At 31.2% G+C, this 26088-nt stretch overlaps 1 protein-coding gene and 1 pseudogene across 2 annotated transcripts; one reads left to right on the top strand and one right to left on the bottom strand.

Moving 5' to 3' along the window:
* Positions 1-1720: 1720 nt before the first annotated feature.
* Positions 1721-5262, bottom strand: LOC133678100 (SUMO-activating enzyme subunit 1B-1-like). Of its 2 annotated transcripts, none has more exons than XM_062100297.1 (10): positions 5007-5262; positions 4752-4862; positions 4525-4664; positions 4269-4348; positions 4039-4155; positions 3461-3511; positions 2827-2893; positions 2299-2402; positions 2108-2212; positions 1721-2024 (listed from the first exon to the last, which is right to left on the bottom strand). In XM_062100297.1, the coding sequence occupies exons 1-10, from the start codon at positions 5087-5089 to the stop codon at positions 1908-1910; spliced, it is 975 nt and encodes a 324-aa protein (XP_061956281.1). In that variant the 5' UTR covers positions 5090-5262; the 3' UTR covers positions 1721-1907. The 2 variants fall into 2 exon arrangements, with proteins under 2 accessions (XP_061956281.1, XP_061956282.1); XM_062100298.1 differs by having other exon boundaries at positions 4525-4720; positions 4811-4862; positions 5007-5261.
* Positions 5263-11699: 6437 nt separating this feature from the next.
* On the top strand, positions 11700-14903 carry LOC133678296 (squamosa promoter-binding-like protein 13A; annotated as a pseudogene).
* The last annotated feature ends 11185 nt before the right edge of the window (positions 14904-26088 follow it).

Below are 26088 nucleotides of genomic sequence, written 5' to 3'. Positions count from 1 at the left end.
TTTACTAGTTGTTCAGGTTGTATTTGAACATGTATGACTGACCTTCTTCATTTTTTTTTGTTATTTTATTTTGATCTTTAAATCTGTCTAATCAACTGAAGTATGTCAAGGTAACTTCAACATGACTTAATTTAAAATTTAAACTAAACAAGTAGTCGAGTCAATTTTCAAATTTAACTCACTTACCACATTTTATAACAACTAGATAGGGGTCGTACTACGCTGTGAAGTAGTTTATATTTTTTCTAACATAGAAAAAGGATACTAAGGTGACAAAAACATTCCTAAAAGCCAAAAAAAATATGAGATTTGGGCCATTGGCTTAATTGTATTTAATAAGATCGGATAATTTAAATAATACAAATAAAAAAAATAGAACGATAATAAATAAAATGACAAAAAAATTGACAACTTAAAAAGGGTTAAAAAAAATCTAACTCGAGGTCATTCGGGTTAGCACGCCAAATCTATAACTTGTTCAAGAAACCAGGGTAACCCCTTCAAAAGCATACCAAATAAAATTATAAAGCTCGGTTATCAAATAACATAATATTGAATGGAAAAAAAAATTAATAAAAAAAAACAACGAACAAAAAGACCTGAGTCAAACCGGGTTAACCCGTGAACCTTGTGACCATGAGCACATGATTAGAATAACTCTATAGAAAGAAAATAATAATAAAAAAACTTGATTACCAATTCCTAATAAATAAAATGTTGAAGATGAAATTGAAAAATAAAATAAAAAAGACAAAAAACCAAGGTTAACCTATATTAACTTTCAAAATCTGTGATCTTGGTGATGAGCATGAGACTATAAAAAATAAATAATAATAATAATTAAAAGAATAAATATTAAATTTAATATAAAAATAATTTGAAATAAAATGTTAAAGGATGCAATTAAAAACAAAATTCAATTAGAAAAAGAATAAAAAAATAATTAAAAGAGTAATGATGAAATTTGATATAAAAAATTAAAAATTAAATAAACCGAATAATAAGGGCGAGATTGAAGAAAAATAATCAATAAAAAATAAAAAAATAAAGGGTGAATTGAATATTTAAAACAAAATAAATAAATTTAATAAGAAGAAGATATAAAAAGGAGGGGAGAAGACAAAGTCCACTACAGCCCAACCAGAGTCAGCTGAATCATAACTAGAATCAAAATATGTCGTGTTTAGCAATTCGATACCACTAATAATTGCTTTGGGGGGAAAGAATGGAAAGGTTAAGCTGTCCAGAGGTCCAGTGGATTACAAGCAACCATTCTATGGCTATAAAATCAAGCTCAGACCTTGGCTACTGCATTAGAAGTCTAAGACACCATTTCATATAGCTTCTGCAGCATGCCTAACCACATAGATAGAACTATTTTGTGATTTTTACAGTGATCACATATATAATTGCATTTTAAATTTTAATTTTATAAAAACTAAAATAACTTCCTTTTTATGCATAAAGATCTATTTTTCATTCATAAAAAACCTACTTCCATTTATTTTGAATTTAAAAATTTATTTCGAATTAACAAACACAACTAAAAATATATTTTTTTAAAACCACAACTACAAAAACTAACTCAACCTCAATGTCAAACAAGCTAATACAGCACTACTGCTGCTGCCATAGATTGGTTCATATTCGAGCATGAACAGCTAGGAGTCGAATATGGTGAAAAGACCACCTGCAAATCATTATCAACAGTGTATAGCAAAAAAAAAACGTAGACAAATCAATAAACAAGCTCCAGTTTTCTAGGGCTACAGAATTAGATTAGTTTATACAAGGAAAGAAAAACACTAGTGCTGACTATGAAATCTCCTCCATGGTAGTTAAGAGTATTGAATGCCCATTATTGCATCCAGCATATAATTTTAGTTCATAAGCTTCTCTGAACATGATCAGCTTTCCAGGTTAGGGTTTGATATGTCCTCTATCATGCCTTTCCCATCCGTAGCATCAAAGAAGAAGAAATTCTTGACGGGATCCCCTTTGCTTGATATTACTTTGATTACCTCCTAAAGTATTTAATGCCACACATTAAACCAGGTAATCGAACATTTAAAAAGAACACCAGCCAATAAATAGATTAGAAATTCACCTGTCCAAGAGTTCCTCCAATAATGGCACAAACTGGAGGGAACTCTTTTGCACCCATTACCAATCTTTCAAGGAGGGTATCCGGAACGTGAGATTCATTTACTGACTGAAAAGGATTGCGATAGCAAGATTTAGAAGCTGATTCCTATTTTCAAATAAGTAAACACAATTAATTGATTCCTAAAGGCGTACCTGTGCCTCACAAAGATCCTTTTTCAGCTTTAGAACAGCAGGAAGGTCCTCTATACAAATTTCTCCTGGCTTGCGTCCTTCAGCCTCTTCAAACCTTTCAATCACTACAAAAGGAGAATAAAACAGGTCATCTCTTCTACTGATGTTGACAGTTTAAAACAACTGCTCATAAATGTATTTAAAACCCAACTCATCAAGTACGAAGGAAACAGAACTTCAGTTTTTTCATCACAATATGGACGAAACGCTCATTAGATTTCCCAATTCCAGAAAAGAGAAATCAGTAGACAGTAATCATGCACTTTAGAATGAAGATGCATGAATTAGGTGGTAATTAAGAATCAACTCAGCCTTGTAACACAAGCACAGAAAGGTCCATCACGTATTCCTCAATCTTATATCAGGCAATGTGTGCATGTGGAATTGTGAACAGTTTAACAGTACACTACATTCACCACGAGTTTGGACCACCTTTTTTATTTTCAATCTTTTCCTTCTAAACAAATAGAACTGAATATTTAACCAGACCTCTCATAGCGAAATAAAGCTTTGAGACTTTCCGGGGAAGTGATCTCCAAGGCACTGAAATAGCTTCCTGCAATGAATGGATCAATTGCACAATTTGTCAGTAAAATGGGCACCCAAGTACATATATAATTTTATTGTTTCTGTCAATCAAAATCAGCTGAGACTTTGATTTCAAACTTATGCTAATTAAACATAAGTTAGGTAGCCATCCTAAATGAATGCCACAAAGCTATTTCCATAGTTACATCATATATCAGTCCAAGCAGATTCCTATAGTTCGTCACTTGGTTCATTCCCTGAAGGTGTTGCCTAACCAGCATACATTTGCAGATAGAGTGGATCAGTTTGCTACTACTCTCGCCAATTCTCAGGTAAGACTACAGACCAGCCTATATGGCCCACTTAATTTAATACATGCCATCCCTTAAGAAAAACAATAATGTTAAAAAAAGTTCATGTTTGCCAGGAAGTTAAAATTTTTACCACATTTCTAGAGTTCTTGATTGAATGTACATTAATGCACTTGCCAGGCATTATGAAGGAACAAGGTTGGATCAGACATTTGGCTATATTTACAAGGCTATTGAAATGAACTCAAATTAATGGGGGAAGAACTTCGTGAACTTCGCAATACCTGAAAACTTGGATATTGCAGTTCACATTCAGTAGCTCCATCTGTCTTTTTCTGTCAATAACAAGAAACAGAAAAAAACCCAGTGCCTCCGATCAACAAAAGCATGGTATTTGAGGATGCTTAAAAAGATCAACAATTTGGCATCTCATGTGAGTTGCAACTACATACTATAAATGTCAAAAAGGTTAGTGCTCAGTTCTCCATCCACTTTTTATTACCAAGGCTTTCGTGATCAAGGTAGATGGAAATGTCAATATGCACTCTGATCAACATAGTGCAATTATAGTATAATTACATGTTAAGTGGTATCATCATCCTTATAACAGCACATCAAACATACATAAAGAGCATGACATCAACAGATGAAATCATGCATTAGGATGAGCTAAAACAAGAAATAAACAATCCACCACTCAGAACAAAACTGATTCAAGCTTTGGTAGTGTAATTTTTGAACTTTCCATCCAGGACAATGTTTTTAGTAGAAAAAAGAAAACTTTTGGACCCAATATTTTGAGTCATAACAGGAATCCATGAAAGAAGAAAGCCTGTGAAAATGTAAGTAGAAAAGATGTTACCTTTGCATAATTGTACTTCTGCAAATCAACAAAGATCTCACCACAACAATCTCTACAGTCAACTGCATAAAAAGATACACGCTTTGATAACTTCCGGCACTTTTCATTGATTAATTTCTGCATTAAGAGTGTAAAATAAATACTGCATTAAATTACAGAGAAGAAAAAAATCCTACCAGAAAGCAGAATTATCTACACAAATTAATCAACAACAAACAATTGTCCAGTACTTTGGTGGCTAGCGAGCAGCAACTGATAACTACAACATCAAACTTATCAAAGAATTCCGCACCCAAGCTTGCCAAATCACCTGCAATTTCAATATTCCATTGGATAATTTCAAATTAGCTGCACATATACAAAATTCTTGTGATTAATAAAATTAGCAAACACAACCAATTCCAATCCCTAAATTAATAGATTCGGCACCAAAATTAAACATTATCGGTCATAAGAAAAAAAAAATATGGGATAGACAAACAAAACCTTTTTCAACCGAAACACGAACCATGGGGTTAAATTCTCTCAAAGAATCACAGCAAAGCTCAGCAAGGGTTTTCCCAATGCAAACACTTTCATCAGGGGGTATCAAAAAATTAGCAGACAACGCTTCTTCAGACACAGCCCTGTCATCCACTAGTGTCAGACTTCCAACTCCAGCCAAAACAATGTTCTTGCAAAACTAACCACATAAAAAAAACACAAAGTCCCACCTTATCAACATAAAAAAGAACACATTTTTGGTTAGTTTTAAGGTTGCAGTAGCAAATACCTCAGCAATAATGCCCTTCATTCCATAAACCAATATGTGGGATTTGCTTAGTCTAAAAAAAAAATTAAAAAACACACAAAAAAAGGGTTACTTAAAAGAGCGAGTTCTAAATGAAATTAAGAACTGAAAGTTAAAGGGTTACTTAAAAGAGCGAGTTCTAAATGAAATTAAGAACTGAAAGTTAAAGGGTTTTTACCTTCGTTGAGCATCAGCACCCCAAACCCTAATTTGGCGATCATACAAAGCAGTTTCTTGCTCTGTCAACTCCTCTCCGTTCATGTTCAAGTTTAGCCTAATTAACCAAACAAAATTCTACTTTGGACTAAACCCCTAAAAGGGTTTTATCTTGATATGAAAATAGAAATGATTCTTGACCCAAAAATTGACTGAAGAAAAAAAGAGCAAAAAAGACACGACAAGGTTAACTTTAAAGTAGTGTTTTTGCAAGTTTTCAGAGGTTTAGCAGTTGGAGAGGATCAAGGAAGGAGTTGTTTGGGTCCAATCCAGTTGTTGACCCATATTTGGTGGTTTTGGGCTGTGGATATTTACATGGGCCACGTTTAGTAGCCTATGCACCCTTTGTTTCTCTTTTATCTTCGTAAGGTTGTGTGTAGATTGGTTAAAAGGGTTGATATTTAACCCCTTTTTACGCTGTTTGTGAGCTTTTGTTTTTTCGAGGAGAACGAGTTTACGGGGGGTTAGCTGTTAATATACAAGTAACCTGTTGATATTATAATAATTTTTGTGATTGTAATTTAAAAAAATATTTTTAAAAAAATATTTATTTGATTAAAAGTTTCATGAGATGAATTTTTACATGTAAAATAAATAAAAAACATATCGCTATTAATCAAAACATATTATTTTAATTTCTATATAATTAAGATTTAAAATATAATTATATATTAACATAACGTAAAAACATAAGTTATTTGGATAACTAAATAATTATTTTATGTTGTTGGGTAAAAAATTAAAAGTTAGTATAATATCAAACATTCTTTCAGCTTCACGAAGGAGGTACATTTATGTTATAATTTTTCACTATATTTATTTTAAATTAGTTTAAAAATTATTAGTTCCAATCATTATAAATAATTTTTACATACTAACCAAACATCCTTAATATTTTACTTCTTAATCATTTTCTTAACACTTAACTTCTTAGTATTTAGCCTTTAATTTTTAACTCTAAACCAATGGAATCTAAAAAGAGCATTTAAAGAGGTAAAAATAGAAAAATAGAAATGGAATCATAAGTACATGTGATTATAGAAATTTTGGAAAGCATGGAGTTGGATAGAATTTGGCATTTTTAATGATTGGTTAAGTAGAATTTTTAGTAGAATACCGACGGATACCCATAGTTGGGTTTGAGTTATTTGACATTATTCGAACTCGAATCCAAAATTATTATTAATTATACCCAATTTGAAACTTGAAGGGTATAAATTTTAGATGCCCCAACTCGACTAGATCATGTTTCAAATATCTATCATGTACACATATGCTAATTCCAACCCTCAAAATGGAATCAATATTTGATTTTCCCCTGAAAGTGTTTCTTAAGGTTTTACTGTAGTTTTTGTTTTTCATTTACATGGTAACTAATCTGAAAAAAAAAACTTATGGCTCCTCTCTTTGGATGGTGAATATAGAATGACAATCATTGACACATGGTTATCAGACTCGATTCGAGAGTTAACTAGATTAAGAAGTCGAGTTTCAGGTTACACAGATTTATCTGGGTCAATTCAGAAAAATAAAATAAAAAATTGAAGTTTTAATATTTTATATGAAAAAATTAAAAAATAATTCATGTGAATATATGCTATACATGTTACAAATAATGTAGTTTAAAATATTTTTTAAAAAGTATTTTATCCCACATTGAAAAGATAATATGTTAGTAAGTTATCTTTTTAAGTTGAAGTATTTAAATCAAAAAAGTTTTTTATCCCACATTGAAAAAATACAATTTTTTTCTTGTAAATATAGAGTATATGTATACTAAAAGGGTTCAAATCTTACATTGAAAAAATAAAACTTAAAAAAAAAGATCTCTGGCTAGGAGAAAAAATACATTTGAAAAAAAAGATCTCAAACAGGTTTTGCCAAGTTGCTAGGGTCACGAGTTAACCCGACAGGTCAACCGGGTTTTGCTTATCCCAATCTTTTACTACTTATCCAGACTAGTTCAGTCATCAAGTCAACCGGGTTTCAGGTTGACCAATCGGGTCGGTCCAAATTTAATAACTATGTGTTAAAAATAAGAGATTTATTGGTGGTCCTGCCCCATGTAAAAAAATGGACCACCACATATAAATAGGAAATACAAATAAAGAAGAAAGGTTGGCTGAAAAGGAAAGATTAGGGTTGGTTGAAACAAAATTAAAGGCAAAAAGAAAAGAGAGAGCCCGTGAGAAAAATAAAATATAGAGGCAGCTTGAGCAGTGCTCGTTCAAGCATCGATTGTAAGCTGATTCACCGTTAGAACTACATGAATTATTGACAAACGATATTTCTAAGACATATAGCTGTTTATTCTGGAGGGTTGGATTAAAGATTAAATGTGAATTATTCCAAGAATATATTGTTCTTGGTGATGTTTGTTGTACTCCTTAGATCTAACCAAGGAAAAACATTGTGTATCCATTAATATTGTTGAGTAAAGGTAGAGTTCTGAAGCAGAGAGGTAAAAGCAGAAGTAAGTCTAGCTAGAAGGTTTGCCAATGTTGAGAGTTATCATTGTGTTTCTTGCATGGCACGTTCAAAGAAATTGTTGAAAGTTAAAGAGAGAGTAGAAAAAGAATTGAGATCAGAGAAGAAGAAATTTGATACCAATAATGAAGATCAAATCGCCATCATTGAAGATTTTCTTCTTGTTAGTGATAAAGATGTTCTTAACTCAATTGACAGTGGTGCTTCAAATCATGCTACATCTTGGAGGAAATTATTTATTTCTTATACACTTGATGCATGATTATGGTCATGTGAGGACATATACGAAATATGTTTTTTTAATTTAAATTATATACCATAAAATATTAGATAAAAAACAACACCGGTGTTCATGTAATGTAGGGTTTGAAAAACAATAAAAGATTTATTCCAATTTAATATTATATTTGTGTGTGGATTTATTTTTTAAAAGCCTATTTATTTTTGTATTTCAAAAATATTTTTGAAAAAAAATACTGTTTCAATATATTTTTAAATAAAATACAAATACTACTATTATAAATATTTATATCTCCTCTTGCAATAAATATAGCTAAAACATTAGGTCGGCTTTATGGGCTGCCATCACCACTGAAGGCTTATCAGTCGTCGAGGGGATCACTGATAGGATCTAGGGGCCTCACTACTACAATTGGTGGCATTTCCTCTTCACTTTTTTTCTACTGCCTTTAATTTGTTTTAGCTTCTTTCAACTGTTTATATCGTACAAATTGAAGAGACGGGTCACGATTAACATGCCTGCGAAACAGTGATTCTTGAAAAATCCACAGAAAACGCCTTCAATCCTGCATGTGGATGCAACGTGCAAGTCTATGAAATAGTTATGGAGAACACACACGAAGAATTGAAAAGTGTAGACTTTGTGGCACAGCACATGACGAAAGAAACCAAGCTTTGCACGAAGAACATGCACACAGACCACACAAATACACATTTATATATAGAGATGGCCAGAGTAATTACAATAATCACACAATTGTGACTGTTGCTCGTGCAACAGATTCCTCTCCAAACCTTAATATGATCTTTATAATGATCAATGGTACTGATATATGATCATTCATACCTGGGTCTTGATGACTGCTATCCTCTAAGTTCTTCTTCATCATGATCACTAATTATAGAAATCCAGGACTCTTTTGGAGATATAAGACAATTTCAATGATACGATCATGGGAAGTACTCATGCGATTATCCCTTGAAATGTAATGGTCATTCGTGGAAATGTGGAGACTGGAGAGTCTACCACTTGATAATATTCGTCTGAAAAGGTGAAGAGCCACTTCGAAATTAGAGATTTTAATGGCACCATATTTCTTGTATCACAGTATATATTGGATCACATGATCAAGCGATGATCGATGCAGAGACTTTTTCTGAGCAAAGAACAAATAATTTGATGAGTCTGACGATATTTAATGAAGAGTACGGCTAGCGACTTGATTGTATCCAAGTGTACTCCCTTTCAATTTACGCACGATTTTAATATCAAAATATTTTTCAAATTCAATTTTTATATAAAATATTATTTTAATTTTTATTAAAAAAAACATATCATTGATACCAATTTATATCACCAAAACAGACAAAATTTGTGTTAAATTACTTTATTTGATGAGAAAAGTTCATATTAAGTGTTTTTTTACCTTTAAAGCTAGTAAAAAACATTTCTAAGCCCAGGTTAATTTTTAATTTCGAGTTAATTTTATTTTTTAGAGTGATTTTTTAAGCCATTAATAGATTTATCATGATTCTTAAAGTTTTTTGTTAGTGTTTTTGTGTCAAAAATACATTGAAAAATTAATTTTTAAGTCAAAAACACTTAAACCCTAATTTTCCAGCCATTATAGTAGTCGGAATTTAGACAAAATTAGATGACACATTGTTTGATTTTTTTTTCAAAATAATCAAGGTGAACGACATGTCGACCACTCTAGGTGCAATGAAAAAATAATAATTAGGACACAATTACATGAGCATGCTAAGGCAGGTTCGTGCGTGGGCTCTACCTAAATGGGCCAACATAGGCTGGCCTAGCTTGCCGAGCCTAGTAATACTTGATTTTTTTTTCTCATTTTTTCCCCAGTTAGCACTTCTTTTTATAGTTTTTTCAAAAAAAAAATTATATTTAGATTAGTAGACCTCCTCTATTTTATTTTGTTTAGGGAGCCTCCTAAATGATGATCATTTTTTTTTGTTATGTGTTTAATTTTTAAAGAGATTTTTCTGATTTATCTATAATTTTTATTTTTATTTTTATGGATAGATGAATTTTATTTTTAAAAATAAAAAATATTTATATTGAGAAATAAAACTCAGTCAATAATTGACAAGCATATAACAAGGCCAATTGGGACAACATTTTCTCAAACACAATAATCATGCTATACCACGACAAAACTATCCAACTTGACATTCATGAACCAAAGAAATGAAAGTAAAATACTCCTTTCAATATTGAATGGGAATTAACTTTTTATTTTATTTTTAGAATTGGAATGAAGATTGTTTCGCCTCTAGTTGGCTACATGACCAAATATCATTATTAGAGTGAAATTTATCTGATAAAAAATAATATTTTTTTTTCAAAGAGGAAAAAGAACTATTAAACTATATTAGAAGAAAACACAAGCAAATGATTAAACAAATAAAATCTGATGGCCCACTAGAAGAAGCAATCACATTCAATGATGCTGTGAGGAGAAAATATTCCAAGCACGAAGTTCTATATTAATTTTTTCAAAGTTTGTAATTTTGTATCAAGTTATGGTATCGTATTTTTTTAAAATTAATTATTTTATTTTATACTAGTTTTTTTATATCATTTTAATAATTTGATATCAAAAATAAATTTTAAAAAATAAAAAAATCATTTTAATGTTTTTCCAAACAAAAATCATTTTGAAAAACATCTACTACCACAATGTCAAATACTACTTTAGAAATGTTCACAAAATACTATTTATTAAATAATGTTTTATGTTTTTTGAACAATTCAATTTTTTTTTTAATCTTATCATTTAACCTTTAACTGTTTTAAAAATTGTGTTTCATAACAAAAAATTTATTTTCTTTCTGTTTGGTTATATACTAGTTTTATAGATTTGATTTTTTTTCTCGATTTCAAACTTTAATATTAGATATGTTAGAAATTAAGTTTCATAATTTTTTTAAATTTATTTTCTATAAATTTATCTTGATTTCGTAACTTAGTTCTTGAATTTAATAAGTTAACTCAATAATATTTTGTTTAATTGCAAGTGTTTGATTAATTTTTAAATATTAAAAAAAATATCATAAATATCAAGTTCTTAATTGCATGTGTTTCATATTAAAAAAAATATTTGATTGATTTTTTTAAATATTAAAAAACACTTTGGTTAAATATAAAATCTATTTAAAAACCAGTTTATTCCTCTCTATAATTAAAAATGTTTAAGTTTTCTATTTTTATAGAAACTCTATATCAAAAATATTTTTTTAATGCCCTTTCATTTTTTTTTAAAAAAGGCTATTTGGAATCAAATTTTTTTAATTATGTTATTCTCTCTCTTTTTTTTTGGGTTATTTTCTCAATATTTTTTTAAAGGTGCTAGCTTTAAAAAAAGGGACGCTGAAAGTAGAGTGGGACACACACCTTCAAACAAAAGAAATTAAAAAAGAAAAACATGCTATAAAATGTGAAAAACAAGGTCACATGCTGTGTTCCAATTACCATCAATATCTAAGTATTTCTTTTCTTGGCTCCTGGAAAAGAGTTGAAAGGAACAGAAACACCACCAACCTGTCGTTTCATATTTCAAAAAAACCTTAAATATGGACAAAAACTAATTATTAGTTTATAAGTAAAACAAGTGAACTGAGCAAACAACCATCTTACCTCTTTTCGGCCCTCCATGATCCTCACTTCCCAATCACTATCTCACTTTCAATTCATTATTTTAACAACCCTTTATGGCATTTTGGTGATAGCAACTAGGGTTAGTGGCAGTGGTTTCTCATAGTTTGATGTATCTTTTTTATTTTTTCCTTCGACGTCCAATCACTTTTGTTGGCTCGAAGTGGAATCATTGTCATTGAATTGAATGGGCGGGTGGAAAGATCAAACCAGGTCTTCTTCAAGTGAACGTGTCTCTGTAATACTCTCTCACCTCTTTCGTTCTTTACTGATTTTGTACTATTTATTTATTTGTAGTTAGTACTTGGTAGCTTTCATTTTTTAAGCTTCCATTCTTCTTGGAAGCATATCTCTGCAAACTGTATTGCTGCACTCGTTAAACAAAAAGGAAATCCCCCCCCCCCTTTTTTTTTTATTTAACTTGGTTGAGCAGAGAATACCATTTTGAGATGCACATTGTTTCATTTCTTGCCTTTTTCCTGAACTTTTCTGGTTTACATAATAAATTAAAGCTTATAATTTTGTTTTCTTGAAATCTGACAGTTTTTTTAAAGCTACCAACGCAAATACTAGGATTAAATTGTTATCTGTGGTATGTAAAATGGGGTTATGACAGAAGGGCTTAGTTACATTCAACTATGTTGTTCTTTGCTTGTCAGGTTTAAATTGATGGTCTTTACTTGTGGCTGAGGTTTACTTGATTAAACCCTGTGTAATTTTGTATCTGTCTGTGGCTTGATTTGTTTCCTTGGCTTAAAAAAACTCTGTATATATGCAAGGGTGGTGAACAGTGAAAGGGAAGTTTCACTAACTGGGGACGGGGCGGTGTGGAGCAATAGAAAGATAACTCTGTGGAACTCCCTTAAGTGGCAGATTTTATGGACTGGAACTTGAAGGCACCTTCTTGGGATTTGACTGAATTTGAGCAAGGAGCTGTTCCAAGCATTTGCATAGATGCATTTGGTAGGCCAACTAACTTTGGAGCTAACAGGACTGGAGGGGGTTTCTCAATTGATTTGAAACTTGGTAGGGTTGGTAATTCGAGTGATGAATCTATGGTTAACTGGAAGCAGCCTGGAGTCTCAAAACTAGAGTCTTCACCTTCAGGATCAACGAAGAGGGCACGTGGAGCTAACAATGGAACTCAGGTAGCTATGTGCCTTGTTGATGGTTGCAACTCTGACCTCAGTACTTGCAAGGACTACCATAGGCGCCATAAGGTCTGTGAGCTTCATTCCAAGACTCCTCAGGTTACCATTGGTGGTCAGAAGCAGCGATTCTGCCAGCAATGTAGCCGGTATGAATTGTGGTATCCTGTTCTTAATTTATCAAATTCTCAGCGGTTTGGTGGTTGTGATTTTAATCTTGTTTAGATTACAAGTTTCCATCCTTTTCCACGGCTGTTTTCAGTTTTTCTCATTGACACATTCGAGAGTTGTGGTCTGTATATAGGGGTGTGCTAATCCATCTTCTTAGTGCACTTCTGTATCAAACTTCGGAGCTTTATAGATAATTTTTATAATTGTAGGGTAAAATGAACTGACAAACTCATTTGCTGTTTCATCTTTAAATTAAGAGGCTAATACCATATGAAAAGCGAAATCCAATTCGCTTATCATCATGCTTACTATATGGTTTCAACTTGCATGCTGAGGACTGACAAAAGGTCATTAATTATTCTGGACAGAAATGATATATTGACCTTGAAGAGCTTCTGTTAATTCTATGTAAGATTTTATTTTGCATCCAGCTACTGTCTTCGGAACTCGACCTATGCCCCTGAAATCATCCATGACAGCATTCATTAGAATTCCATTGTTTCTACTAATTCTTCATAGAATTTGTGCTGATGATTATTACACTTAGCCTGGCTCCTTGCTTCATGCTTGGAGTGAAAATAGAACAGGCTTCAATTTATATTTAGCTGATATCTTTCTGGCAACTAAATTTTTACTATTTCTTTTGCATTAAAACATCCATCAGCGTATGGTTTAATAGCAGTCTTATACTTCTATTACTCTCTTACTAGATTCCATTCGCTGGAGGAATTTGACGAAGGGAAAAGAAGCTGCAGGAAACGTCTTGATGGACACAATCGGCGGCGAAGGAAGCCTCAGCCAGATCCCTTTTCTCATCCTCCAAGTTTCTTATCCAATCACCAAGGTTAGTTACAGCAACGTTTAGTGGAATTTTTTTCAGCTCTAAACCTGGATTCTGGCACACACTCAGTTGCACGACTTCATTGGCAATGATTATAATCATGGCTCTTCACAATTCATTCCACACATCAACTGGTTGAGTGCTTCTTCAACTTGCATGTATAATGTCACTTTTAGATGATGAAGATCTAGTGGCCACTATAGCTAGTTTACTGGCCCATATTCATCCTACTTTTACCTTTTGCGCATGCCGTTGCAGAACATACTAATGATCTAAGATTCCAAATATACAGACTGGACTTTTACTTAAATTTGAACATTGAAATTGCCCTCTTTCTTGAATTTGCCTAAAATTATTGCTTGTCAACGGAATTTTAAACTACTTTGCATGATTTTGTCATTTCAAAGTTGCTTCCAGAACACACACCGCTGACTGAAGAAGTTCTAAAGGCTTAGTCTAATTACTCAGAATGTTGATTCTTTTTGCAACTAGCTTTGTTATTATTATTAAATTTTTTTTTTGCCTAAATAGCTAAATACATCTTTTAAAATTTTTTCAGGTACCCAAATATTTCCATTCTCTAGTTCCCATGTATATCATTCCACAGCTGTAGTGAATTCCACCTGGTCTGGAGTTGCTAATACTGAGGCAGATGGAGGGCACTATAATCTGCATCAACTTCCTGACGAACAGAACCTGTTCCTTGGATCATCCTCGAACAGCTACAAAGGGGGGAAGCTGTTCCCTTTTTTGCAATGTGACAATCCTTGCATTAACAATCAGACATCGGAAGCTTCTGTTTGCCTGCCGCTTCCAAGAGCCATTGCTTTTCCAGGAAGCAGTGGGGCAAGTAGCCATAGTATGTTCTGTGACAGGTTAACAACACAAGTACAAGACTCGGATTGCGCGCTCTCTCTCTTCTGTCATCAACACAGACGCATGCATGGGGAAACCCCATGCTGCAACGACATAACTCAGTCCCCTTTTCGCATCCCATAGGTCCAATAGTACATGATCATGGTTCGGGGTCGATTGATTCAGTTTTGGTTTCCAATAACAGAGATGCTAATGTCCATTTTCCATGAACGTTTCACATGGAGTCTGGTGGTTCCTCCGGCGACAAAGCCCCACAAACACTTCCATTTAACTGGGAGTAGTAATCTCCCGGACTTTCATTATGATGCATAATAATTTTGGATTCTTGAAATACCCCTCAAGGGATTATCTTCACTAACTAGAATGCTGTATTATTTAAGTATTCTCTTAATGATTATCAGCAATTTAAAAATGTCAGTACTTCCACCTCCTTTTTCTTTACTTACTAAAAATCTTGTATAATATGGTCACCGTATCATTCAGTGACCAGGAGATATTCGTCAGCTAGTACTAGCAAGTTATGTACTGCACTGGAGAAATTGATAACAAGCTGTAACAAACAAGAGAATAAACCCGAGATTCGAAGAGACAAGGGAGAGGAAGGGAGAAGGACCGGCTGGCTGAGGGAGGCTAGGGTTATGTTTGTAGGCTCTAGAAGGGTTCTTTTTTTTTTTTTGCTATTTATTAGGTACATCAACGATCAAGATTTCCCAATTCTTCAGATCAGGACACGTGGCTTTGAGGTGGAATACAATTGGCATCCACCAGCTAAACCAATTTGACCGGGTCACTTGTAACGGGTCAATTGGTTACCTCTTCTCTTAGTTTAAAGTGTTTTTGATAGTGAGGTTATTGTTGTGATTGTGGTTTTAAAAAGTTATTTTATAAAAAATACTTTTAGTTGAGGTTGGTTTGGAAAAATATATGTTTGGTTAAAACTGTGGTTGAAATTGAGGTTGAACAAAAAATAGTTTACTGTGTTTGGGTAAAAAAATATCTTTTAAATTGAGGTTATAAAATAATTAATATATATATATATTAATGATTTTTAATATAAATATTGTAGATTTAATTACTGTTATTATATCATGAAATAAATAATATTGATATCAAATATTTTTTATTATTCCATTAAACTATGTGTAATGTCATCACATACGAAATCTATCCAACAAGGACTATATTTTCCATGGTTTCTTAAGCGAGCAACAACAAAAACTGAAGTTTTTGTTACGTCATCAAGCGATCTCCTTCTAATTTTTTGAATAAAACACAATTATAAATAAAAATAAAAACTAATTTTTTTAACTGGGTCGGGCCCGGCAAGAACATAATTGAAATTGCGATCAAATTCCAAAAATGTTACGTTATCATGCGATATCCTTCTAATTTTTGTAGTGTAATTAAATAATATTAAATACTAGTTTTTTGAGTAAAACTCAATTTTTTTAAAAAAAAATTTACAATTTCATTACGTACAAAATTCATTCGACAAGAACTACAGTTTTCAAAAAAAATTTGAGCGTGTAATAAAATTAGGTAAAATATTATTAGGAATAAAATTGAGATTACAGTACGAGTAAATTTAATTCACCTTAAACTAATTTTTTAAAAAATAAATTTAAAAATATTTTTCACGTTCACGTGAATAGTGCGAGTGAAATCACTTAACTGCACTGGTTTTTCAAAAAAAAAATAGTGAAACTTTTCATGTGAACAGTGCGAGTGAATTAATTCACTCGCACTGGTTTTTTGAAAAATTAATTTTAAAAAAATGTTCACTTTAGTGAACAGATACAGTGGAGCATGGCTCCACTATTCAGTTCCCAGACGAGAAGCAACAAAAATGCTGCTTCTTTGAAACCTGCGGTGCCATAGGGGTCCTACCCACTGAAAGCATTTTTATTTTGGTTACTAAACGTTTATTAACGTGGTTGCGGGTGAACCTCACCCGCAACCACGCTATAAGAATGATGGCCTGCAGCAAGGCCCGCGACCAATCAATTGAAAAAAATAATAACGAAGCGCTATCATTATATTTTAAAGAGCGAGAAAAAAAATCAATGATTTGACACAATAGAAAAAGAACTAAAAAAATAATGATCATCAAACTCCATTAATCAAACTGTAGAATGATGAAATCAAGAAAAAAATATTAAAAAACAAAGCACCAGTAAAACTAAGTGAGATCGTCAAAACCCACGAGTAATATCATGTCAAACCTTAAATATAAAAAAATATTGAATTGAAGTGCAAAATCGAAAAGAAAAAACAAATTCACAAAAGAATCTAAAACATTAAAAAAAAACAAAGAAAATCAATTTTTAACAAGCTTAATGATAATTGATGAAAATTTTAAAAATAATTAAAAATGAATGAAAAGAACCCGGTCCAACCTTTAAACTTTATGACACAGATTATAAGACCGGATCACAACGTAAAAGGCAAGAAAAAAAATAACAATATAAAATTATAAACCAACCAAAATAATTAGGGATAAACATGAAAAAACAAAAAAAAATGATTTTAAAAATGTAGATTTGAAAAGAAAGAGAACCAAATTTGACATAAGAAGAAAACAAAACCCAAATCATAAGAGATGAAATTAAAAAAAACAATTTCAATTAAGAAAAGGATAAGAACAACTAAAAATAACAATAAAAAAAATGAGGACTATATTTGATATAAAAATAAAATGTCAAGGGATAAAATCCAAAGACAAATTAATTCAATAAATGATTCAAGATCAAAAGCATCATAATTAAAAGAATTAAGACTAAATCTAATATAAAACAAAGTGTAAATGGATGCAATTGAAAAAATAATTAATTTAATAAATGATCCAAGACCAAATATATTGTAATTAATAGAATGAGTATTAAACCTGATATAAAAATAAAATATCAAGAGATTAAATTAAAAAAACAAATTAACTCAATCATTGATTCAAGACCAAATACATTGCAATAAAAAAAATGATGACCAAATTTTATTTAACAAACAAATAGTTAGACTTTTTTGTTTTTTACAATACCCTATTTAGAAGAATGTAAGGAGTTGAAGGTGGTAAACTGTGGGCTATATTAGCCCCTATTGTGGGGTGGGTTAATGAACTAAAGAAGAGTTATGACACTAGTTTAGAAGTTCAACAAAACAAGTACTTAATCAGATAAATAAAAAAAAACTATTGGGTGTTTAAGATTTCAATTAAAAATACAATTACTTTAAAAAAGGGATTACTTCTCTATAATGAGAGGATTTATATTTATAAGAAATGTCCCCTCAAAGGGATTATTATAAAGTACATTTATGATAGTCTTATAATTAATCATTAGGGTATGGTAATATCCTTAAGAAAGCTAAGAAGGATCCCTACTGAACTGGACGAGTTTGAAGACTAATGTAAAAAAATTACATCAAGTAGTATGACACTAGCTAAAAAGCTAAGTTGGAAAATACTAAACCCCAACCTCTTTTTATTCTAGCTAAAACATGGTTCTATATCTCAATGGATTTTATTGAGGGGTTACTTTCTTCTAATAAGTTCACTATTATTCTAATTATAATACATATGCTATCTTAGTATGTGACACAAGTGTTTGCACAACAAGTCATTAAGCTGCATGAGTTACCAAATAATATGGTAACTAATAAGGATCCAATATTTATAAGCAAGTTTTGGCATGAACTCTTCAACATTCATAGAGTACAAGCTCATATGTCAATTATCTATCATTCTTTGACAAATAGACAATCAAATATCACTAATAAAACCTTGGAAACTTAGATACAACGTTTTATAAAGGATAATCCTAGGAATTGGTCTAAATAGCTATCATTAGTGGAACGGTGGTACAACCCAAATTTCCAACTAGGGATGACAATAGTTACTTATGGGTTGGATTTTACAATATCCATATCCAAAACCGAACAAATTGTTTTACTTAAACTCGACCCAAACCTGATCGAATTTCAGGTAACCATCAGGCTTCTATTTGATAGGTCATGGTATAAACCTGACCTAATTTGAACATCAAACCTTAACTGTTCAAATCTCAATTCATTTTATAACTTAAACTTTTAGTTTCTCCTTTAACTGTTCAGATCTCAAATCACACACTTCTCGAATCAAACTTTTCATCATCAATTCCAATCGTTCATAATCATGCTCACATTAAATCCTATCTCTAATTCCTACTAGCTTGACTTCTATCCCTTCTTGTTTTCCCTTATCTTTTGTTCTTCTAGCATCTAAAAAGAAAAGGATAATTAAAGAGAGGAGTGTAGGTAGGGTTTTGTTTCTTATGCATTTATGATAATAAAAGAGTGTGTTTTTCTCTCTTAAAAGCAAACCCTCTCATCATCCCAGCATAAAAAAACACAATAGTAAATTAATGACAATAACAATAACAAAAGCTTATGTAGATCTGATTTATTGACTTACTACCCCTAAACAACTAGCTTATAATTAAGACCTAACTAGCTAGCTTATATAATACACTTTGACAAATTTGCTTGAAAATTAAGCTAAAAGAAGCAAATAAATAATGAGGAGAGAGCAATAAAAAAGGTATAAAAGAGACAGTTAGAGAGTGGAAAGGTTAAAGTGGAGAGTGTGTGTGAACAAAACCCTAAATTTTGCTATTTATATATGCTAGGTATAAATGTATTTTTTTCAAATTTTAAAATTATTTATGTTGTACGGGTTGGGTAGGGCAATATTCGTACCCTACCCGAACCTAATTTTTTTACTTTGGGTATTACCCAAACTTCAATGGAAAAAAAACTCATATTCATTTGAGTTAGTATCCATCATGTTTGAGTAAAATAATCATTCTTATTTCCACCTATCATTATAGGAGACACCTTTTAAAGTCCTTTACGAATATGACCCAACCAACCTAATTAACTATGTACTGGGATTAACTCAGAATCATACAATAGCAAATCATCTCAAAGATAGAACCAACATATTACAAAATATTAAAATAAATCCTTTAAAAGTTGAAGACTGACACGACCAAAAGATTGATGTCTTCTTCCAAGTGCAAGAGTGTCGAAGTAATAAATAACCCGGCAAGACCGGAGTCGAACCATAGGGAGGTTAATTGTATAAATTATAAACAACAACAACAACAATAATAAGTTAAAGAGAGCTTTGAGATGTGATATTGATGTAAGGATTAAACAAGGATAAAAATAATTGTCAAGGTTAGAGGATCCACTAATGGTATTTCAAACAAGTATAATATAAACTCTTTTTATTACTCAACTGGAAACCACACACAAAGGAGGTTCCAATCGGATTATAAATTGTTAACATGATTACATTAGTTATCTTATTCGAATAATGCTAATACTTGTAAATGTTGTTAGGCATTCATGATTATAACTTATGTTAACAACAAATCAAGTTCCTTTCATAGCTCAGGTGTCGGTTATACCATACAGTATGGGCTATGAAAGTGTCAAGTATTTGTTGTACCAAGTGTTATACAACATAAATCTAGATTAACCATTTAACAAGCAAAGTATTAAAAGTGAACAAGATAACAAATATAAAGCATGTTAGTATCCAACATTAAGGTCCATGTTAAGTTTATATTATACTTATTCTTACACCATTAGTGTACCCTTTTCACCTTGACATAATTAACTTAACTAAACATAATGAAAGAAAGAAGCATACATAAACAAGGAAAGAAAATGAAAAGCATAAGCAAGAGATTAATATAAGCAAAACTTAAGCATTACAAAATATAAAGAGAGAGCAAGAGCATGATCTTGATCTGAAAACCAAGATGCCTAAATACATGGCAAATGCCTCCTTTTATAGGCTAAAATTCAGAACTATTGATTTGTTGACTAATTGATGAATGGGTGGCCACATCTTGACTTAGTGACAATTCTTATCTTCTTGTCTGCCAAAAACATCATTGATAACGTCATAATTTGAACAGACTTCAATCATGAAAGTTCTAGGAAATTATCTCATATTTCTAGGGTAAAAATTTGAGATCATTTAGACTTCTAGAACTTGAGATATGGGCTGAACACTGAACAGTTTCTGGGCTGCAGGACAGATTCGGACTTCTTCTTTTTTGCTACAATTTGGACTTGAAAACGGCCTTATTAAATCTTGGGCTCCACATGAAATTTGTAGGCCTGTGTCTTATCTTTCCATCCATATAAAATGGACCTAAATCCAAGATCTACAGCTCCAGATATGACCCAATTACCGAACAGTGTTCTAGTTTGGACTGCACCAGCATCTCTTTTCTAAGTTTGGTCATCTCTTTGTCCTTTCAATTTCAGTACTTTAACTCATCAATCAATTCTTTCATTTATGTGATAGGCCTGTATTTAAGATGAATATTTACCATAAATTAAAGGTATCTTATATAATTAGATATATAATTATAAAACATGCTTTAGTTAAGGAGTTATTGATACTTCAAGTGCAAAATGATGATATAAAACCTTGATAAAAATGCACTTTTAAGTACTAATCAAAGACATAAAAAAAGCACAGACATATAAGAACAAAAAAAACATACATTTGAAGAGGGTGATTGGGTGTACCTGAAACTCCAATCGTATCATCAACTCAACATGCAAAATAGAAGAAATAAAAAATTAAGAGTATAAATTCTATGGGCCTTTTCAAATACACAAAAAGGTTAAAGTCGTGGTTTACCAATTAAAAATTTTTGAGGGAATAAGAATTTACTTAGTTCTATATGTTTCTCAATTGAAGAAAAGAATCGGTGATAATACATATGTGATTTAGGATTTACTATCTTTTTTAGGAAGGATTACCTAACCCATAATAAAAAAACATACTTGGTCAAATAAAAAAGACGAATCATAGAGGCAATATTAAGGAAGTTTTAATACATTTGAATGAAAAAAATGATAAAAATACAATCTGGAAGTCTAGAAAATGGTTAGCAGAAGCATATCCTCACCTTGAGAATGATGATTTTGATAAGGGGAGGAGTTATAACAAACTAGAGAATAAACTCTAGATTTAAAGAGATAATGAAGAGGAAAAGAGAAGGACTGGTTGAAGAAGGCTAAGGTTATATTTGAAGGCTCTAAAAGTTTTTTTTCCTATTTATTTGGTATATCAAGGATCGAGATTACCTAATTTTTTAGATTAAAACACATGGCTTTAAGGTGGAATACAATTGGCATCCACTAACAAAACCAATTTGATCAGTTTATTTATAAGGGGTCAATTAGTTACCTCTTTTCTCTTTATTTAAATTTTGTATTAGCATTGGTTTAATATATACAAACCTACTATGTTTCAAATTTAATAATCATGAACCAACTATGTTTTAAATTTAATAATCATGAAGTTTCGCAATTCTTAGATTAGTTTTTGGAGGCCCAACCACCTCAAATTGATCACCTAAAATTTTCTTTAATTTCAATTCAGTCCCTATTGTAATAAACTTTTCCATTGTTTAATAAAGTTCTAGTCAATTCAGTCTAGATCATTATAAATAAAATATACGATCAGTTCTTTTGAGTTGTTATACAAGTTGACTATTGTGATAAACGATGAACAAAACATGCATGATGACTGATCTATAGTGACATATTGCTTGGATGCAGTAGATGCCAGGGGAAACAAATTGCAGAGGTCAAAATTCCACATAGCCTCCTTCAGTATTATAATGGATTGAGGCTTTTGTGCTTGATCTATGTTAAAGCGTAAGGACCCAACACAAATTACGTATATACTAATAACTAACTCAATATATATAAAGAACAACTGTATTCAAAACAAAAACAACTTCTCTATTTCATATATAAGAAATCATAGTTTTATTAGTAGAGATAATGCCATTGTCAAAGAAATCTATTTCTTGTAGGGGAAAATTCATTTCTAGTATATTTCCTTGAACCTATACATTTTTACTACCTTGACATTTATGAACTTGCTAAAACCCGGTATATCACCTCTAATAAACTAATTAGCACATTTAGGATCCCGTTATAATAAGTCTGTAACTATGATAATTGATATAAGGATCCATACATAAATTTATTTTCCTAACTTACCTCAATTTCAAGGTCATGTAAAATCAATAAATTTGTTAGGGACAAGTATTTGTCCCAAAATTTGTTTCAAATCTATTTAAAATTAGACAATGTTATCTTTTCATGAACGGTTTTTTTTACTTGTATTGTGGTCTTGGAATTGGTCAATGCTATCTAATTTCTAAATAGATTTGGATCAAAGTCGATAAAAAAGTAAGTGGTTGAGATGAATAATTAGGTAGTATGTTAGGGGATGACAATGAGGTTTATGTAGGTCTAAAGTTTGTAAATATATTCGACTAGTAAACAAATGATGTTTAATTTATCATAACAAGTCATGTTAAATATAAGAACATTTTCAAGAAAAGCTTAGAGTTCATACAAATTTAAATTTATAAGCATGTAAAATAATAACCCACATCAAACATGCTTTCAACTCAAATATAATAATAGAACACTAGCATGCATATATATATATATATATATATATATATATATAAACTACAATTGTTATTAATTCAAAATCCTAGCATACATACTAATAATAAAAATTTATACGTTTAAATTAAAATAAAGAAGGGTACTTACTTGTTAAAACACTTTAAAATAATGAGACTTTTGTTATTGTCAATAATGAATTATTTGTTCTTAAAGTTTTATTGCTTCTCATTTGTGCAACTAGGATGTCTACAATATGTTTTTCAAGATTACAACATCACCACATTGGTTTAGATGTTCTTTTAAACAAGGTTTTTGAACTAAAAAATAAAAAAACTTAAACAACTCTCAATAAGATGAACCTAAACTCTAGATTTTGGAGGAAAACTAAAGCTTAAAATGAGAAGAAAATATTAAAATATAAGGTTAGAAAGAGTATGAAAAATTTGAAAAATTCAATTGAAATCTATTCTTTCACCTTTCTTTTTACTATGAATTTTGAAAGTTAAAAGGTTGAAGAATTAATAAGAATTAATTCTCACTATTATTAACATTTAATTAGCATAACAAATCAAGAATTAAATCTAAAAAAACCAAGAGTTCTTTGAGATTTATTTCTTATTTATTTATAATTTGTTTAAACCATGTTAATTAAAATAAATTTCTAGCAATTTGATGTATAAAACATTCGCAACTATCATTTCTGCACGTGGTGTTTGAAAGAAAAGATTACAATATTCTAATGAGAGATCTAGAATACTAGCTATTGGAATTTTTTATGCATTGATGGACCTTAATTCAATATCATTTTCTAACCCTAGCTCTGAAATGACACCAAAATTATTTGAAAAAATTCATGGAAAATGCTTTTGTAACTTTTATTATAGGTTCATTTTTAGGAATGAAAAGGAAGCCAGCCTCCACCATATTAATGCTCATTAGTCTTTACCTTTGTGGGGAATATGTAAAAAATATGAGTAAACAATGCAATGAATATGGATACTAAAGTGGGATACATAACGGTGACACAAAACACCAAAACCCATTCAATTCAGAGAATCCAAAACCATAAGCCAATAAAGGAAAAGAATCACAATCTCCTTTAATGCCCTTAATTGCAACAGGATTCGGAAAAGATAAGTTCTTTTTCAAATTGAATTGCGACACCCTCGAACCAAGTATAAAACAGGCAGTACCAATCCTATGTTTTCCATGCAAAACAATACGTCGGCTTCACATATATCACATACTCAAATGGCTACGCAGCTATCAGGAAAAAGGATGAGCGGGTTCTCTCTGGTGGATGAAGAGATTGTGCAAAATATACTCTCAAGGTTACCGGCTTCGACCTTTGCGTATGCTGCCTGCGTTAACAAACGCTGGTACAAAATATGCAGCCAAATACTCAAAAGGCCTAAGCTTGCTTCAGCTCTCTCCCTCAACCCTTCTCTCCATGTAAGTTGTTTCACTTTCTTATTTTTTTTTTAATTCCAGTTCTGAAATTGGTATGCGTATCCATTTGGTCGGAGAAAACAAGAGAAATGCTATTGTTTTTTATATGATTGCCCGATTTCATTTAGCATATATTTTCACATAAACATATTCGCATTCGCGTGCATCACACGCGCAAAATAAAATTGTTCTTTTAGGCAGAGAAAATAAGAAAAATCATATCATTAACATATATATATTTACAGATATATTCGTATACATGTGCATGACACGTGCAACAAGAATTGTTCTTTTAGATGGAGAAAATAAAAGAAATTATATTGTTAGCATATATGTTCACAAACATATTCATATACACATGCATGACACGCGCAACTAAAATTGTATTTTTAGGCGGAGAAAACAAAAGAATATATATATATATATATATATATATATATATATATATATATATATATATTGTTGCGTGTCATGCATGTTCAATTGGAATTGGTATTAATAGAGTGTTTGAGAGTATGGTTGCGGTTGTTTTTTCAGGCGGAGAAAACAAGAAAAATCATATCATTAACATATATATTTACTGATATATTCGTATACATGTGCATGACACGTGCAACAAGAATTGTTCTTTTAGATGGAGAAAATAAAAGAAATTATATTGTTAGCATATATGTTCACAAACATATTCGTATACGCATGCATGACACGCGCAACTAGAATTGTATTTTTAGGCGGAGAAAACAAAAGAATATATATATATATTGCTGCGTGTCATGCATGTTCAACTGGAATTGGTATTAATAGAGTGTTTGGGAGTATGGTTGTAGTTGTTTTTTTAGACGGAGAAAACAAGAAAAATCATATCATTAACATATATATTTACAAATATATCCGTATACACGTGCATGACATGTGCAACAAGAATTGCTTTTTTAGACGAGAAAACAAAAGGAATTATATTGTTAGCATATATGTTCACAAACATGTTCGTATACACGTGCATGACACGCCCAACTAGAATTGTATTTTTAGGTGGAGAAAACAAAAGAATATATATATATATATATATATTTGTTGCTGCGTGTCATGCATGTGCAACTGGAATTGGTATTAATAGAGTGTTTAGGAATATTGATCACGGTTGTTTTTTAAAGTGTTTTTTACTCGAAAATGTATTAAAATAATATTTTTTATTTTTAAAAAATTATTTTTGATATTAGTACATCAAATGATTGAAAACATAAAAAAATATTAATTTAAAGAAAAAAAATCAAATTAAAAAAAAAGTTTTAAAATACAAAAATATATAAGCAAAATTGTTTCTCCATCGGAGAAACGGGAGGAACCTATGTGGCTGGCGAGATTGTCCAATTTCAGTCAGCATTTAGAACATATTTGCTGTTGCGTGTCATACACGTGCAACTGGAATTGGTATTAATTGTTCGTCCGGTTGGAGAAACACGAGGAACCAACCTCATTGTTGCTGATATGATTGCATTTATGTTCGTAGAACATATTCGCTGTCATGTGTAATGCACGCGCAGCAGGAATTGGTATTGTTCCTTCAGGTCGAAAAAAAATATAAGAATCATGTGCTGATGAGATTGTCCAGTTTCAGTCAGCGTTTATGTAACCAATGACATAGCAAGTAATGGCTGTC

This window comes from Populus nigra, chromosome 18, assembly GCF_951802175.1.
Source record: "Populus nigra chromosome 18, ddPopNigr1.1, whole genome shotgun sequence".
Lineage (NCBI taxonomy): Eukaryota > Viridiplantae > Streptophyta > Magnoliopsida > Malpighiales > Salicaceae > Populus > Populus nigra.
Note: the sequence above shows the minus strand (reverse complement) of the source record. Positions and strands in the feature narration are given on the sequence as shown.